Source organism: Leuciscus leuciscus (assembly GCF_965113295.1).
Source record: "Leuciscus leuciscus genome assembly, chromosome: 17".
In the NCBI taxonomy this organism is placed as follows: domain Eukaryota; kingdom Metazoa; phylum Chordata; class Actinopteri; order Cypriniformes; family Leuciscidae; genus Leuciscus; species Leuciscus leuciscus.
The window spans coordinates 24217156-24235991 of record NC_138741.1 but is presented as its reverse complement, the minus strand read 5'-3'; the positions used below and the strand labels follow the sequence as shown (position 1 = coordinate 24235991).

Here is an 18836-nt window from a genome sequence, read left to right as displayed (position 1 = left end):
TAAACAAGCTTACCTTGTTGTTTTCAATAACAGCGAAGAGATGCATTATCATTTTAAATACTCATTATTCATTTTTTAAATATCAAAGACACTTTAGCTATTAAACATTGCCATATATCTTTGAAAGCATTCTGCCTGAAATAAAGATTGAATTAGTTTTATCCATTTTTGCTTCCTTTAAGTAATGACTGTGTTTGATTACTCTTCATAGATCACTCTTTGACACTTATTTCATTCATTTTCACTTAAATCTTGTTGCAGTTCAAGAATGAATTCAGATTGCAAATCAACAGTCATACACCGATGGAATGACCCTCAGGGTTTTGTTTATTGATTACATATCTTACATCCAAATGGATTCTATAAATAAAGAAAATGAAACAATCCTGCCAACAAAGGAAACTATTACAAAGTATTACAAAGAAATATTAGTGAAAAAGATTTAATGGCATCTGATCAACAGGAAAAATTATTAGCACAAAATTGTGTCAAGGACTAAGAAAAAGCCTTGGTCAGAGGAGTTAACAATGAGTATATGTACATATATACAACCTTAAACACAAACAAGAAATTACAAGAATATACATGCACGGCAGACAGTTTGGTTTGCTTAAGATGCCGGTTTTGCATCCACAGCTCTTTTAAATGAATGTTCTTTTTGGTAACCGCAAAAAAAAAAAAGTATATTGTGCATGTCGTTTTCTCTATACAATATATTTGCAATCAAAGTTTGACCTCAGCATATTTCCACTATAATTCCTGTCAGTACATGTAATACATGGCATCGGTAGATTATAATAAACACTTTAATTTCAATGAAATTTTATACAAGAGGTCGTTTTCTCTAAAGTTGTGCATTGTGCTTTAACAGGTCTGGAAGGGACAGTTTTTAGTTTTTTACCAAACAATCACTTGTGCTTGAGTTACAAGTGTAACAAAATGAAAATACTTCTTACAAACAGGCCAATCACATCATACAAGTATCACTGGTTTTATCATTCAAATCCCTTGATTTGGCAAAAATCATATTTGCTTCTGAAACACTGACTTTAGTGTTTACCACACCACGTATTGCAAAACAAGGCCTGTTTTTTGATAGTCCTGGTTGCACACTACCAAAACATTCAACAAAAACATATGCAGTATCTGAGCTGACAGAAATAAACAGGGTTTCTGGTTGTCAGGGAATCAAAACTATGAAAATGGGTGTACATTTTGTTTTTGTGATGGTTTATAAAGCATGTAGCCCTTTCTGTTCGTTCTTTCCCTGGGGAGAACTATGGTGCACAACTCCAGTCATCTTCAACACAAACACTGTCAACTCATTTACATGTTTAAAAAAGCCTCTATAAATCTTCCAGAAGTATTTTGGCAGTCGGCACGAATGGGGCCTGGATAATAAACAGTGGTAGAGCATTGTGCACACGGCTGTAATGTCTCAGCTCTACCAGCAGGAGGCAGCGCTCCTCAGAAGTTGAGTTTGGTGATGGGCCTCTCTCTGCTGCTCTCTGCGCTCTGTTTGACGGGACGTTTACGGTTGTGCTTCATCTTCGATAGATCTTTGTCGAACACCTCCCCGGATCGGAGTGCAGACACCAGGTCGTCGAATTCTCCATCCTCCTCACAGTTCTCTTTGGCCTTTCTGGATTTTCTTTCCTTCTCACGCTGTTCCTTGAGCTGTTCACAGACATATTTCCATTAATCACAACTGCAAGTTTTCCTTTTGTCTTAATGTCTGTCATTGTGGAGGTGTTAAGTTTGCTTAATGGAATAGTGCTTAATAGAATAGTATACTACACAGGGTATACTATAGGCAGCATACTATTCTTTTGTTAATTAGGGACATATTCTTCATAACCCCCTTCCCTCTGTCTGTCCCATGTCTTTATTTTGATTAATTCTCAGTTTGCTGAATGATGAGGATTTTTACAGAAAAAATAAATAAATGTACAGCTGCATTTTGTCTAGCAATTTCTAAAATATTTTAGGATTTACATTACATATGACATGTTCTTGCGCTTTTTGATAAATAAAAAAAAGCTCTTGAGATGCATTTTATTTTTGGAGATAAACTCTATTTCGAACCTGACACAATGACTAAAAATGACCGTCTGACACAGACAAGTAGTGATTGTGGCTACAAGTGAAATCATTAGTTCCCCAAAAATCAAGTAAGCTGGTGCATCTTGACTAAAGTAAACTTCTGTTAATTTTTTTTTTATACTTTTGCACTGAAGTGACAGTGAAGACATTTATAATGCATTGATAATACAAAATGTTTCTTGAGCAGCAAATCATCATATTATTATGATTTCTGAAGGATCATGTGACACTGAAGACTGGAGTAATGATGCTGAAAATGACAGGAAACAGTTGTGCTGCTTAATATTTTTTTGGAACCTGTGATACTTTTATCAGGATTCATTAATGAATAAAAAGTTAAAAAGAACAGCATTTATTCAAAATAGAAATCTTTTCTAACAGTATTAATCTTTACTATCACTTTTTATTAATTTAACACATCCTTGCTGAATAAAAGCATTCATTTTTTTTTACGTTTTTTAAAAAAAGTTTTTAAAAAAATTACTCACCCCAAACCTTTGAATGGTATTGTATATATTGTTACAAAAGATTTCTATTGTAAATAAATGCTGTTCTTTTTAAACTTTTTATTCATCAAAGAATAAATAAATAAAAAAGTATCACAGGTTATAAAAAAAATAAAAAATTAAGCAGCACAACTGTTTCCAACATTAATAATAAATCATCATATTAGAATGATTTCTGAAGGATCATGTGACACTGAAGACTGGAGTAATGATGCTGAAAATTCAGCTTTGCATCACAGAAATCAATTGTATTTTAAAGTATATTCAAATAGAAAACCATTATTTTAAATTGCAATCATATTTCACAATATTACTGTATTTTATGTATTTTTGATCAAATAAATGCAGGCTTGCTGAGCATAAGAGACTTTTTTCAAAAGCATTAAAAATAGTAATGTTTCCGAACTTTTGTAATGGTAGTATGCCTTTCTGAACATACTCATAATTGTTTTGCTTTTTTTACTTAGAAAGGGGAAACAATTTGTTTATTTGTGTATAAAATGATGCAAGTGCACTTTTAAGAGGGCCTTGCAAAGGGGATGCGTGTACATGTGTTTGAGAGGGACACGTTACCTGCGCCTCCATGCGGGCTCTGCGCTCCTCTTCCTCCTTGCGTCGTTGCATGTTCTCATTGTCCTGTTTAGCTTCACTGAAGGCCTGTAAGAACTGATCGAAGATGCCAAAGAACTCATCGGGCTGCATGCGTGTGACGTCCTCCCCAAAGTGCTTCACGGCCTTCTCAAACTGTGTAGAATGAAAGACAAGGACATTTAGGAGGGTGATTCTTCCTGTCATATATTATTTTATGCGAGATTCTTTGGCACTTGAACTTAGCGAGTAATAAAAAACTGACGTACAGTAATAAATCGATCAGGTCCAGGCCGCTAGAATGAACTAGCGATCTCCTTGATCTCCTTCCCATATACACTACTGTTTAAAAGTTTGGGGTCGGTAAGATTTTTTCCATTTTTGAACAGTCTTTTATGTTCATGTTGCATTTATTTGATCAAATATACACTAAAAACTGTAATATTGTAAAATATCATTACAATTTAAAATAACTTTTTGCTAATTTTTGCTATTTTTTTATGATTTCTGAAGGATCATGTGACACTGAAGACTGGAGTAATGATGCTGAAAATACAGCTTTGCATCACAGAAATAAATGTAATTTTAAAGTATATTAAAATAGAAAACTATTATTTTAAATTGTAATAATATTGTACAATATTACAGTTTTTTTTTCTGTTTTTTGATCAAAGCTTGAGTAGCCTTCTTTCAAAAACAGTTTGGGGTCGAATATGTTTTTAAACAAAAGATGTATCTTATGTTCATGTTGCATTTATTTGATTAAAAACAGTAATATTGTGAAATATCATTACAATTTGAAATATGTATTTTCTATTTTAATATATTTTAAAATGTTGTTTATTCCTGTGATGGCAAAGATGAATTTCAGCATCATTACTCCAGTCTTACATAAATCATTCTGATTTGATGCTCAAGAAACATTTATTATTATAAATGTTGAAAACAGCTGTACTGCTTTATATTCTTGTGGGAACTGTGATAAAAAAAATATGTAATTCTTTGATGATAGAAAGAAAAAGTGTCTTTACTGTAATTTTTTATCAATTTAATGCATCCTAGTTGAATAAAAGTATTACTTAAATAAAAAAATAAAAAGTGTTGAATAGTAGTGTATGAATGTAATGAAATTTGAGACGGTATCCAGATATGGCGGAAGTAGATCCTCAACTTCTCACAGAGTTCAAACCTTCATGTGTCAACCCTTTAGAAAAGCAGCTAGAGAAGTGGACAGCTGCAATAGCATCAAATCCATGTGCAGCTTCATGAGCACGATCAGACTGATCCAGCCTGCCTTTGAAACTGATCTTCAGCCTATAGCAGTTAAAGATTACGGCCCATGTTTCCAGCGGTTCCAATGTCCACACAGACGGTCAGAAGCCCGATAAACTCCAACGAAAACAGTGATTTAACTTCTGCAAGTCTGAGTTCTGAGTTATGTGTGCCAGAAAAATCTGTCATTTCAGACGTTTAACGGCGACTTCAAAGCTGCAGCGGAGCGACTTTATGTGAGCTTTCACATTTAAGCGGCCGGATAGAGTGACAGGCCTTGCTATGTTTAAACCTCATAAACCTTTAACATCTATTATCTCCTAAGGTTCAGTGAACTGTGGTGTGCTTTCGATCTTACCAATTCCTTGGCATCCTGAAGAGAGTCTTCCACTTCAGAGAAACTGAAACCAGCAACAGTGATGAACTGACTCACGACAGACACAAACTTGTCGCCGTGGATCTGAGGCTGACCCCTCTGGTACTCCAGCTCCTGTTGAGAAAGAGAGAGAGACTGCTATCAAGATGAAGGAATGGACACAAGTGACTTAAAGAATAGAAAAAGTGCATTAAATTTAGAGCAAAATGCCAATTCATCCCAAATGCACAGCCATTAGTGATCACTCAAAACACCTTAGCAATCTAGCAAGGGCCTTCAAACCTCCAAAGTTCTAGATTCAAGTGTTTAAACCATAAATAATGTTTTAGCCAATTATATCGTACGGCTGTGTATAAATAGATACATTTGCTACACTGGATGACCTCATAGGCTCTAGAGCTTATTGTAATTGTAGACAAAACGAGAGAATGTCGCTCACCGTCTCCACGCTTTTTAAGCCAGTGCGCATATTGTTAATGTCTTTCTCCAGTTCAGTCATGCTGGGAAAAAAGGAAGAAAAATAAGTTGGAGAGGGAGATGATGAGAGATAATGTTTCACTGGACAATTTGCAGACCCTTTAATCTCATTTCGAACGGCTGAGGAATGAATCACATCAAACATTATTTTCACACAGTGACTATGGTTTTGCCAAATAGGAAATGTTCCTGGATCAACAACTTTTGTTGGTCTAACAAAGTGCTAACCCTATCCCGAACTATAATCTACCCCAAAATCAGAGAGAAATGATAGGGCTGATACTGTTCATGCCTTATCCCTAACATCTGATTGGTTGTTAAAGCAATATTTGGGGTTTAATACACACTACTATTCAGTAAGTAGAACTAAATCGTTTCAAGGGTTGGTAGGATTTTTTTTATGTTTTCAAAGAAGTCTTTTGTGTTTAGCAAGGCCACGTTTATTTGAACAAAAATACAGTAAAAACAGCAATATTGTGAAATACTGTTATAATTAAAAATAACTAATTATAATATTTTAAAATGGAATTTATTCCTGTGATGGCAAAGCTGAATTTTCAGCATCATTACTCCAGTCTTCAGATCACACGATCCTTCAGAAATTCTGATATGCTGCTCAAGAAATATGAATTATTATTATTATCAATGTTGAAATCAATTGTGATGTTGTTGTTTTTCATGATTTTCATTATGAATAGAAAGTTCAAAAGAACAGCATTTCTTTGAAATAGAAATATTTTGTAACAGAAATATTTTGTAACATTATACATGTCTTAACTGTCACTTTTGATCAATTTAATGCATTCTGGCTGAAGGAATTTTCAGGAAAAAAACTAAAATTTTAATATCTTACTGACCCCAGACAGTTAAAAGCATTTGTGGCATAATATTGATTACCTTAAAAATAATTTCAACCCATTCCTCATTTTCTTTCAAATAAATTAAATCGATGTAACAGAGAGGCAATTATTTTTTAGAGGATTTAAAAGCACTTACATTAATTCTTCTTTTAAAAAACTTATTATTTGAACTTTGAAGCTGCTTAAATCATTTTAGGGTTTATGGCATTGCATTGTCACAGTAATAAATTTGATATAACTTTTCACATAAAAGGTCAGTAATTTAATTTTTCAAACTAAAATCATTGTTAATATGCATATTGATTATGACTTATTGCTGTACTATTGAGGCATAGAGTATTTTAACATTTACAGATTGGACTCCATTCACTTCCATTTTAAGTGTCTCACTGTAAGCCAGAATTTTTCTTTGTTTAATGAAAATAAAGGACAAGTGGAAAATATTTTTTTGTGGTAACCAGCGTTGTGCCACAAAGTGCTGGCGATTAAGCTTAACTTGTAATAAACCCGGAATATCTTTTTAAAATGTTGTTCCTGGACTAACAATGGCATTGATCCTACTTAGCCGTATCCTAAGCATCTTCCTACATTCCCATTTCATTACATACACTCTTTAAAACCTCTTAAGTGAGTGCAATAGTGAGACTTGATTGTTTTAGTGCTTACTGGACTTTGGCCGCTTCTGGAACGCTGTGCAGATCCTCATGAATCAGGCTGACTTTAGGGTACTTCTGCTCAAGAATGGTAATCAGGTAGTGCAGAAGACTGATGTTTCTATTGAGAAACACACACAGCTTGTGTAAGTGCATGGCTGGTTGGAGTTTAATATGCAGTACTTGCACAAACCGAAGCGCTGTCTTACTTGTCGATGCTGGACTTGGTGTCAGCGATCTTGTTGAGAGAGGACACTTTGAAGCCATAGGCATTGCCCCTCTGGCCTTTGTTCATGTAGTTCCCGAAAGCCAGCACCACCTCCAGAAGCTGTCGAAGATTCCTGCTCTGAAGAACCTCCTTAGATGCTTTATTGAGAGCTGTGGGAGGCAAATAGCATTTTTAACATTACACCTTACATAACCTACAATGTATTTGTATGCTTTATTTCACACAAGTCTAGTATAGAACATAACCATAGAACACATATGATTGATAAGTCTAGTATAGAACATAACCATAGAACACATATGATTGATAAGTCTAGTATAGAACATAACCATAGAACACATATGATTGATAAGTCTAGTATAGAACATAACCATAGAACACATATGATTGATAAGTCTAGTATAGAACATAACCATAGAACACATATGATAGATAAGTCTAGTATAGAACATAACCATAGAACACATGATTGATAGAGGTATAAGAATTTACCTTCCACTTTCGGCTTGATTTCTGCTATTCTTTCTGTAAACTTCTTTTTGAAGTAAAGAGACTGCAGTCTTTGCTGGTAGTGGTTGATTCTGCAGTTTAAAAGGAGAATTGAAACAAACAACATAAATATTTGATATCTCATTTACACTACCAAATTTTATGCTCTTAAAAAAATGAAGGCTTTAATGCTTGAAATTAGTTTTGGTGACAATTATAAATTGTCTACTTTTAAATGTAGACAATTGTTTAAATCTAAATTCATCAAATATAAGTTTTGATTCATTGATTTAACATTAACATTATTTCCCATTTTTTATTATACATTTTTATATAATTTGTTACATTTATATAGCGCTTTTTCTGAGACCTCAAAGCGCTTTACATAGAAGTGGGGAATCTTCTATTACTAATTTTAAAGAGCACGTGTCCAACGAAAACCTCTTGATCTAAAGGCTTCTGCTTATGTCAACATTAGTTAGTCTATGTTTGAATTTCTACTGCTAAACGGATAAAATATAAGTTTTGATTTGTTTAACATTTGTGTGTCACATTTGTTTAACAGTTTGGATGACTTTAATGTTATTCTAAATGTGGAAAATAGTCAAAATAAAGAATAAATGTGTACAAACTTTTTGATTGGTAGTGTATATGACATATAAAACTAAATGCATACTAGAATAGAATAATAGATCTTAAAAACTGACTGTAAAACATTTTTTTACAAGAGGTGTACCCATAATGCATTGCTACAAAACGTCTGTAACATTAACAGCCAAATATTCTTCTGTGGTTTTTCATTGTTCTGTTGAAGCACGCCTGTTCGTGAGACACGGGTTCTGTTTCCCATATTAAAATAATAATAAAAAAAATGTCCAAAAAGTAACACCTGCAACTTATTTATATTTTATTAATTGATGGAGCCGCCCATTCTTCATTGCTTTTATATTTATGTCTTTGTTGGCTGACATTCCACAGAAATTAATGACATTAAGAACCGCACAATGAAGAGGTCATAAAAATGACGACATGTTTCCAGACAATTTCGGACTGCCAAATTGAGGGAAACTGCATTTGGTAACTGAAGTCAAAGATTATTATAGCGAGAGACTAGACAGACCAAGATAAGAACGTCATCCTGTAAAAGAGTTTATTTTCCACATACTGACCTCTACATCACCTGTAGCTGTTGTGCGGCAGCACCATTTAAGAGATATTGTGTTTTGACAGCTCTGTCCAGTCTGATGAACATTATTTATCATATCCTAAACTAAGTGACCTAAATTGACCGTTACCTGCTCATCTCATAGAGGAAGCGGTCTGCCTTCGCCATCCGCTCCAACTCATGTTTGTGTTCCTCCAGAAGGTCCACGTCACTTTTTTCTGGCACAAACTTCAACAGCTGCAGGGAAGGAGGGAAAGAATTATAATGACTAAATTGGGCCAACCAATCAGAGGTCGTTTTGAAAGAGAAGTCTTAAAGATACAGTAGCAAAAAAGCCTGTTTATTCATGAAATAAAATGTAAAGATAAAGCATTAAAAACAATTACAATTCAGTATATTATAGTCTTTGTAAGTGCTTTAATGCAATGTGGCCCTATCAAACACATATACATTATGTGAACATGCATTCCCGTCACACTACAATAACTGTTTGATTACTGTTCAGATTAAAACAACAGCAATCAGAGGACCTATAAAACCTGATTGCCATTATATTGCTTTTCGAGTCCATTTGGAAAATGTTACAACTATTTACTTGCTGCTCTTATTTGGTGATTTGATTTAAAGGTTAAACAGGGTTAGGTACTGTATACAAAGCTGCATTTTATTACCAAAATGGCTACATGGCTTGAACGGGTTTTAATTGAACTATAAATGTGCTTGATTTGAGTCTCCACTAGCAGGATATACACAACAGATTGAATTGGAAAGGCTTCAGTATGGTTTATATTTTTACCAACTACAACAAATTTCCCCGTCATTCAGAATGACAAAAATGCAAGGACGATATGGTGTCTTGCCAAAAAAAATGATGCAAAACAATAATTACATGCTGGCTTGGACTGCCGGGGTTATGTAATTAAACTCCCCGCCTGTGCAGACGCTGTATCAGCTAATCACAGTTCTGAAATGTTTGACGTCAATCCACTGCAGTAAAACAGGTTTGTTTTGGACAGAGGCCATGTGGAATTACGAGGTAAAGTGTGAGCTAATTGATGGGGTATGTGGTGATGCATCTCACCTGCTCCAACATATCCTTAGGTAGGTCTTCCTGCTCATCCATGGTCAGTATGGCTCTCTTGATCTCCTCGTTGGAGAGTTTTAACCTGCAAGAAAAAGATTGAATTAAATCACTGGTGTGGCCTTCTTGATTGAAGTAATATCAGAGTCATATTTCTATATCACACAAAAAAAAAAATCTCTGAGGCCCTGTTTACACCTGCATTAAAGGCCCCCTGAAATCAAAATGTTAGTTTTTTAGCTTTTAGTATGAATATGTTAGCCCTACGGTAATGAATAAGCTGGTGTGTTCCAAAACAATGACAAAATTTACATTTAGGAGATATAAGTATTCAAAACTTAGTCGATCACTTCCGCTAAAATGGATCACGGATTTTTATGACATCACCGCGGACTTCAGCTTCTCATCACATCTTCTGTCCAATCAAATGCTCTCTAGAATCTAAAGTGTCCCGCCTCCCTATGCTATAAATAACACCTGTCCAAAGCAGCCATTGACACGTCACGGAGCAATATGGGTGGAGATGTGTGTTCGGTTGCTCAAACGCTCGAGTTTTATTTCGTTTTCCAACAGTACGTTGGTTAAGAATGAAATGGCTAGAATTTATTCAAACCTCTACTATTGAATCCAACGTATCATTAGCACTCAGATTTGCTTCCATGGTGCCGTCAAGTGCGACTTGCAGTCTGTGAGGTAAACTAAACGCTATTGGCTATTTGAAAAGGGGGAGGAGCCATTTAATATGTCCCGCCTTAGCTTCCTGTTTCAGTGGAAATTACGTCAACGCATCATACAAAGCTGTGCGTTCCAAGGCACTTCAGTGAGCCTTTAATATGCTTTTTGGTCGATCGGATTGCAAGTGGATGATGCTAAATACAGGTGTAAACGGGGTCTAAAACGTTTCGAGCTAGTCCACTTTTGACCACTTCAAGAGGTAGTCGAAACCGCGTTCAACCAGATTGCTTTCTTATTGTAGATGCTCATGTGGTCGAATGTGTTCGACAGCCACAAAAGACCGCCTACTCTCTGCCTACTGACCGTAGTAACATTAGGGGTGGGGGAAAAAATCGATTCTTGGATGCATCGCGATGCGGATGTGGACGATTCTGAATCGATTAAAAAATGTCAAAAACTTTTTTCTTTTTTTTTTTCACATCAATATGCTGTAAACCGATCTGTTATACGTACGTTATACTGCCCTCCACAGTCACAGTAGCCTATGAATCAGTGCAATGCCAGTCACAAAAAGTTACATTTTGACTGTGTTCTCTGCAGATGTTCATTCACTTTTTTTGTATAAGCTGTTTTTGATTGTGGTATACAGCAAACATTTCAAGTCATAACTCTTTATTATTTAGTTGTGTATAAGAGCGGCTTTGTATGTTACTAATTATTCAGAATATGCGTAAGTCCACAAGCATTATGTTTGTATGAGAACTGCTGGCACATAATTCTATATTTTTGAACGAAAACTGTTTGTGATTTTGCTACAGCAAAATGTTTTGGAAATTGCTCATTGGAAATAACAAGAGGATGTTGGTTAGAAGTCTATTATTAAATGCTAGAGATTCAGAATATGCTGAAGTTTGTATTCATTTACTACAAGTATGCTGCTAGTACAGGCACACATTTATTTTCCTGTTGGTTCTTTGCAATTTTGGGACATATGCTGGCAAATGTAACCTTACAGTTGACTTGCCAAATCACTTCCATTTGTTTTATTAATAAAATGAATATAGGAAGTAAATTATTTATGGGTCATCATAAATACTTTGCTTTAAAAGTACCAAGTAGTCACACACACACAAAAAAAAGATGCATCGATAATCGTTACCCTCTGAATCGTAATCGAATCGAATCGTGAGGTGCCTAGAGATTCGTTCACAGCTATATAATTAAATCAAACACATGAAGTGAGCTTATGGGAGATATGTTTATCACCACTGCTATGGTGACTTGTGATGCTAGGATCATTCAAAATGGCTTAAGTAAACAGAGAATTGTTCGACAGTGAGTCATGCAGGAATGTTTATTACTGTGAACGAATCTTAAATGGTCAAAGATGGTGTCTATGGGTTTCTAAACTACAGACTCACTTGGTGAGAAGGATGTTGCAGTTTTGCGCACGCCGACCATCGATGACAGACAATTCTCTGACCTTTTTAGAAGTGACCGCGTCATCCTCTGTCTCTTTCTGCAGAAAGACAAATGGAGTTAAGGTCAGCATCAATATCACATTAAAATGAAGGGGGAAAAAAACTATGAGAGAGCAGGTTAAAGTTGATTTTACACTTGAGGTTTTGATGCAAATCAGTGTTTGATTGTACTCTAAGTTGGTGTAAAAAAAAAAGAAGAGACTAAAGCATTTTGCAGTGTGGTTCTGAACATCATAACATAGTTTAAAAGCAAAACCACAGTCATTAGAAACAATCAAATGCAGATTTGGACTCAAGCAAATACACCCGAATGTGAAACCGACAAGACACCTGTTGTCTTAAATTGTCTCTAAAGTAAAATCCAAACAAAGTCATTTTTCAAGATAATGACATATCCATGACCGAACACACCAGACATCCACAACAACAGAGGCTGAAAACAGTCATCTCCTCCACTTTAGTGTCAGCTGGGGAGCAGACAGCAAGAAATTGCGTGTTTAGATGATGGCACGCCAGGTTTTATTTGAGGGAGTGAGAGGGTGAAAGGAGTGGAAGGGAATCTGTCTAAAAACAAGGGGGGGGGGGGGGGGGGGGGATATTTGTTTTTTAGTTGGTGGAAATCTGTCTCCTTCACTGTTGCATAAACTCCAGATGCATGCAAAACCAACTGCATGCCTCATATCCAACTTGGCTAATTACGAACAGAGACATCTTGAAATGCTCACTAATAAACTGAAGTAGGTCATTTGGTTCATCACGTTTTTTAAGAAATGCTACAAAAGACAACAATTTGATGATTATCTGCATAAAGAATGTGGTGAAAATTACATAAAAAGTACTATGGTGGTACTGTGGTACTGTGATAGTATCAGACGGTACTTTGATATACACCAATGTACTTATTAATTAAAAAATGTATACAGTATATGGTATTTGGGTGAATCTCGTGAAAACCTTTTAAGAAAATGTCATATTTAATTTCAAAATCAAAATAAGCCATTTATAAAATAGATTTTCTGTTCTGTTCTTACAAAATAAAATGTATTTTAGGACAATTAAGATTAATAAATGTTTTTACATTAATGCTTTTTACGTTTACATTTTACATAAAACATTTTAATGCAAAAACACTCTCATTTTTCATTTATTTCATATATTATTTGAATTTCAGGGTGTAGACCTTGGTCAGGGAAGCGCCATATTTAATTTTTGACAGGAATGAAAATGAGGCTTTGAGTAATAGAATACAGTCCTTTCAATGGACTGCACTTTTGTTTAACAACATTGTTCAGCTGACAAAAAAAGCTGACAGTCTTTCTGTAAAAAAACAATTCAGTAGACAAAAACTCCATTAAGCAGTTTTGAAAGTTGTGAGTTGTGAAAATTACTTGATCTAAAACTTTTATACAGTAAAGACTGTACTGAAAACCTGACCAAGATCTATTTATGCATCATTGTATTATTTGTTGTTCTGTTATATGATTATTTTAATTTTAAATTTTTTTAATAAAGAGTACTGTATAATAATTCTAAACTGCAAAGTGTGCTTAATTGCTCTGAAAATAATGTCACAATGCAACAAAACATTATCTTTATGCCAAATATAATTACTTTTCTGTTGATTTTGGGGGTGGAATGTAACCAGGACATTTATTTGTGAGATTTAACCATTCATATGGTACTCCAAAGTACTTCAGAGAGTACCATCAAACTATAACATGTAGTTCAATTAAAATTATAATTGTCAGTACCATGGTATTATCACCAAACTCAAGAGACAGGACCAGAGACCACTTACCTGTCTAAAGTTATTGAACAGAAAGTCCTTTATGGCAAGCAGGGAGCAGGAAAGTGTTAGTTAGATCAGAAAATATATAAAAGGGCAGGTGTAAACATCAGGCAGAAAATTAGAGAATACAGAGGGAGGTACAGAAATTCAAGGAGTGGGTTTTTAATTTTAGTTTGACACTGCAGTATTATTCATAAAATGCAGTTGGAACAATGTGCACGATATTTACAATACAGGAGAAGACGGGTACAAATTCTCAAAGAATTCTTATACCTGCTGTCTCTGGTAAGCGGAGAATGTTTTTTCAATATCCTCCAAGTCCAATTGTTTGTAAACTCTGATTTCATCCAATTCCAGCCACAATGTCCCTTCCAGTTTATTCTGTGAGACAGAGATGAATAATGAATAAACTATGAATACACATCAAAGGACTTCGTTAAACAATAAATAAAAATGAAATAGATTAAAAATAAATAAATGAATTATTAAAAAAAATGTAAAAAGAGGAACATTTCTAAAGACTAACAGTTATATAATTGCAAACGTTTATTAACTCACTTCACCGAGTTTGGTCCAGTTGAAAGACTTAAGCGGATTGGACGGCTGAGGGATGTTCTTCTTCGTCAGCGTGGAGCCCAGAAGACCTCCCAGGGGAGGAGGACCAAAGCCGGGCAGGCCTGGTGGAGGTGGTGGTCCGCCAGGAGGAGGGGGAGGGGGAGGGGGTGCTCCACCTGGAGGTGGTGGTGGAGGAGGAAGACCAGCTGGACCTGGTGGTGGAGGTGGGTTGCTACCAGAGGCCAACGTGACGAGAGGGGGGCCACCTGGGATATTTGTCCTCTAAAAAAACAAGATACAGTAGGAACATGAAGCAAAAGTGTTGTGAGGCTTTGAATCGGTTATAATTATGAATCAAAACATTATGGTCTGTTCCAAACCCCAGTGAGCTCTTGACACTGCATTTTTAGGCAACAACGGCTCCAGGCTGTTTCAGTTATGCTGGCTTATACACAAACAAACAAGCACCACTGGAACTGCCATGATTATTTTAGACATAACATTACCATAGTATTCTCTGAAGTAACTATTTTGGAAATACCAAAGTACATGAATATGGTAATCATTCAATACCATTCTACAACTACAGTACTTTTAGTAAGGGGAACCTCATTCTGGACAAAAGTGACAAACTCAGGGATTTTTTTCCTTCCAAGAAGAGAGCCAAGGGTTAGAATATTTGTATATTTGTATTTTATTTTCATATATATATATATATATATTTATATATATATATTTATATATATACATATACATTCTAAGGTGGTTTTCTGGTCTTAAGTTTGTTTAAGATGGTCTAGCTGGATTATCTGGTCTCTTTTGACACCAGATCAGTCCAACTCACAGCCAAAACAGGCAAGCAAACCATCATACTTTTTTTTCTTTTTCTTTTTTGGCAAGGAACTTAGAGCTTGTTCCAATTCAGTCACATATAATGTTTCGTTTCAGTTAGGTTGTTGCCTTAAAATGTAGCTGCCAACAGAGAGAAAACTAGGTTTTGGAAGAGGTACTTTGTGCTTATGTGCGTATGTAACATACATTACTCATCTCATGTAGCCGGGCAGAAAGGTCAGCCACTTGCTGCTTAACAAGCTTATGTTCACTGCTTTCCTTCTCCAGCTTCTCTTTCATCTTATTGAGCGTTTGCATCATTTCATCCTTCTCTTGGGCTTTTGCATCACACTCTCTTTCTTTCTTTTCCAGCTTCTGCTGAAGTTCATTATGCTCTGTGATTCAAGCCAAAAAACAAAACAAAATAAAACCTGAAATCAAAATGCTTCATTATTTGACAACATCAGCAATGTCATCGCTGATTCCCATGCAGACGAAGGTACATGTAAACACATTCAAGGCCTCCTAAGGCTAAACACTCCCTTAGCCTCATAGAGAGGTCATGTACCTTTTCTCATTTTTTCTGCTTGTTCTTTCCATTGTTTCACCTCGTTCTCGTTGACCAGCCTGTAAATTTGAACAAGAGAGCAGTGTTGGGCACTTATGAATGGCTAAATGGAAAGTTCACACAAAATCCTCATTATTTTCTCACCTTCATATCATTATAAACCCATATCATTTTGTTTCTACTACAGAACATAAAAGGAATGGAGAATGTTGTGTTCCACTCAAGAAAAAAAGTCATATAGTTTTGGAAAGACATGAGGGAGAGTAAACGATCACAACTTTCATTTTTGGGTGAACTATAGTTTTAAGTATCACCATGTGACCCTAAACCACAAAACTTGGCATTCATAATTCTTTAAAAAGCACAACGATGGCTTCCTATTAGTCGGGTAGGACCAGCAGGAAACCAAGGAACATCGGTGCGAAATGTTAAGAAATCAGAGAAGCCCCTGTTGCCTTAAAACGAGAGTCAAATTTCAGCTCTGTAACATTTGATCAAACCACCAAATGTTTTCCATATGCATTCTGCATATTTGTTTTTATTTGACTGAAACTGTCCCAGACCGTCTCTCAGCCTCCGACTTGTTTGAACTAGAGTGAAGTTAAGTTGTGTCTCACTTCTAATTAATCCCATGCAGAAAGATGACACAAAGATGTGTTTATTTGAACAGTTCTAAGATTATCACGTTCAGTCATATCTTGAAAAATCTATGGCCTGGCGCTTTCCTAAAATGTGATGAGATACAGGTGGATGGCTGGCTTGAAACAAATTGACTTTGAGACTGGATTACGTATTTGGGATTATAATTTTCAGAGCTAAATAATTGAAATTGCTAAATGTACCAAATTGCTGGCAGTTTTAGAGGGCATTAAAAGCTCAGGACATTAATAAATGAGAGGAATTGAGGACACAAAGGTACAACTACTTCTTTGGATACACAAATTCTTGGACTGTCCCTCACTTACATTCGCACCACGTTCTTCACGTCGAAGTTCTCAAGGGGAGCCACATCGGGGTCATGACCCTTGTCGTTCTGTAGGACAATCTGCTGGACAATTCGATCAAGAAGGAGCCAGTACTGCACAGTGTTCCCAGTTCTTTTGTCTGTGAGAAAAGAGCAAAGATGATGTCAACACTTCCAAGCAACTACACAACGTTCACTACAGTGATCAACTGATATGTTTTTAAGGGCTGATGCCGATATGCAAAGAGCAAAGATGTCAGTGGCCAATACAATTTTATATATATATATATTTTTTTTTTTTTTTACCCCAAACTTTCAAAGGGAGTGTACATGATGAAAAAACATTGTTCATGTCCATAAAACATGGTATTACCGTAGTGGCATGTCCAAAACTATATTCCATGGTATTCTTTTGTAAGTGCCATTATTTATGATGAGGTAATATTATGAGGTTTATTTGTTCACACTGTTATGGAAGGGAAGTGACATCACTCACAAGGCATATGAAGACAGTGCTGTAAGACAGACATAAAGTGCGGGAAGGCGTCCGTGTGGTTTATCCTCTTCCGGATGAGATCAAACACCTGAGTGGCACTTTTAGTATCTATATGAACCTGGACCAAACAAAGAGACAAGCTTGAAATTACTACTGAAACAACGTGGCTATACTGTATTCAAAAACAAATTAAGACAGGGAACGTACATTCTCAAACCGCTTAGCGAGGGCTAATTCATCATCATTTCGTAGCATCTCAAAGAAGTCCAAATGCCTGAAGAGTAATAAAAGACGACTGCACGTTAAGCTCAACAGAACTCGGCCAAGTACTTGAGGACAGCGCGTCTCAAAATACAGCACTTACCGATCTAACGTGGAGTTTTCATGGGACCGTAATTTATCAATCACTGGTTGGATTCCCAGCATTAGAAATTCATACCGCAAATGAATTCTGAACTCCAAACTGGTCTGTAAATGAAACGTTGGAAGTCAGGGAGAAACTCTTGGATGATTTGAATCTAATGAGATGCAGATGTGGAGAAAGTAGCGCTTACCTCCCCTGCTCCTTGACTGAGGACCGCGTTGATGAAGGACATGATTGCCGTCTTGAGGTTCACCTCGTCTCTGTAGCGGCCCGTACTCTTGTCCAAGTCATTTAGAAGGGTCTATGTGTAAACCGAGAAGATGGGGAGAAAGAATGAGAACAACAAAGGAGAAAGACCTCTTAATATTTCATTCATAAGTCTCAACAGTCATGAAACACAAGCAGAACGAATCTCTCTGTGTTAATTGTTGCATTTGATTCAAAGGGACAATTTATGTACAACTGTTTTTTATGAATGATTTGTGTTTGAATAATGAGCCCCAATGTGGCTGAGAGAAAAGCCTTGAATTTTCCTGCCCACCTGAAATCGCGTCCGTTCACAGGCGAACTTCTGATAGTGCAACATGGCTTCCAGGATTTTCTTGTGTCCTCCGGGCACCAAGCAAACAGCACCCATGATCTCCAGAACGGCCACTTTGGTCTTGATGTTCTCGGTGGCCAAGCTCTGCGCGATGATGTTGATGCTTTCTGAATGTGCGAGCACATGGGCACGTCCCTGAGAGTTGTTCATCAGGGCTTTAATGCAGCCAATCAGTGAGGTGTGGATCTGAGATTCGGTGGTCTCGTAGTCCATCGTTTTCAGGAAGTTCAAGACGCACGTCAGTCCATCGAGGTCTATGAAGCGCGTCACAAACCTTGAGGAGCAAGACAAAGGTCAGGCCAAGCGCATGAAAAGACATTTCATCTCATAGGTAGGAGAACACATGGAAAACTTAATGTCCTGAATTTTAAGTGCATTTCCTGTTGTAGCTTAGAGACTGTTGCTTGGCCCTGTTTCTGGGGGACAGCAATACAAATTCCCAATAATTTTTGCATTTTCATTTAAATACACGTGTTTTTTTTATAAAACTGGGCTGTTTCTGTTTTATTGCCGTCTTTTTGCGGATGAAACACTGAGCAATCACATGGGAGACATGATACGGACTTCTGTAAGTTGGACTGTATCTTTCAACATATTTTCTGATGTTCATTCATGTTTATTTATTTCTGTAACGTAGTAAAAAGGAAGGAATTATCGCCTTCACTCGCGCTCTGCTTGAACTGAGGCGCTACAGTGATCTCTCGCGCCACATT

The 18836-nt window shown here is 36.2% G+C and overlaps 1 protein-coding gene across 2 annotated transcripts in view; it reads right to left on the bottom strand.

Moving 5' to 3' along the window:
• Nucleotides 1–304: 304 nt before the first annotated feature.
• daam1a (dishevelled associated activator of morphogenesis 1a) overlaps nt 305–18836 on the bottom strand; it is a 55585-nt gene continuing 37053 nt past the window's right edge. For both annotated transcript variants that reach the window (XM_082142311.1, XM_082142312.1), the window contains exons 6-25: nt 18064–18397; nt 17713–17823; nt 17523–17626; nt 17366–17432; nt 17159–17276; nt 16664–16802; nt 15699–15757; nt 15338–15525; nt 14303–14581; nt 14018–14125; nt 11896–11993; nt 9800–9884; nt 8849–8955; nt 7557–7645; nt 7045–7213; nt 6849–6956; nt 5285–5345; nt 4828–4959; nt 3183–3353; nt 305–1677 (exon numbers count right to left, since the gene is read on the bottom strand). In XM_082142311.1, coding sequence (XP_081998437.1) covers nt 1468–1677; nt 3183–3353; nt 4828–4959; nt 5285–5345; nt 6849–6956; nt 7045–7213; nt 7557–7645; nt 8849–8955; nt 9800–9884; nt 11896–11993; nt 14018–14125; nt 14303–14581; nt 15338–15525; nt 15699–15757; nt 16664–16802; nt 17159–17276; nt 17366–17432; nt 17523–17626; nt 17713–17823; nt 18064–18397 — 2737 coding nt within the window. In that variant the 3' untranslated portion in view covers nt 305–1467. The remainder of the gene's footprint in view (nt 1678–3182; nt 3354–4827; nt 4960–5284; nt 5346–6848; nt 6957–7044; nt 7214–7556; nt 7646–8848; nt 8956–9799; nt 9885–11895; nt 11994–14017; nt 14126–14302; nt 14582–15337; nt 15526–15698; nt 15758–16663; nt 16803–17158; nt 17277–17365; nt 17433–17522; nt 17627–17712; nt 17824–18063; nt 18398–18836) is intronic.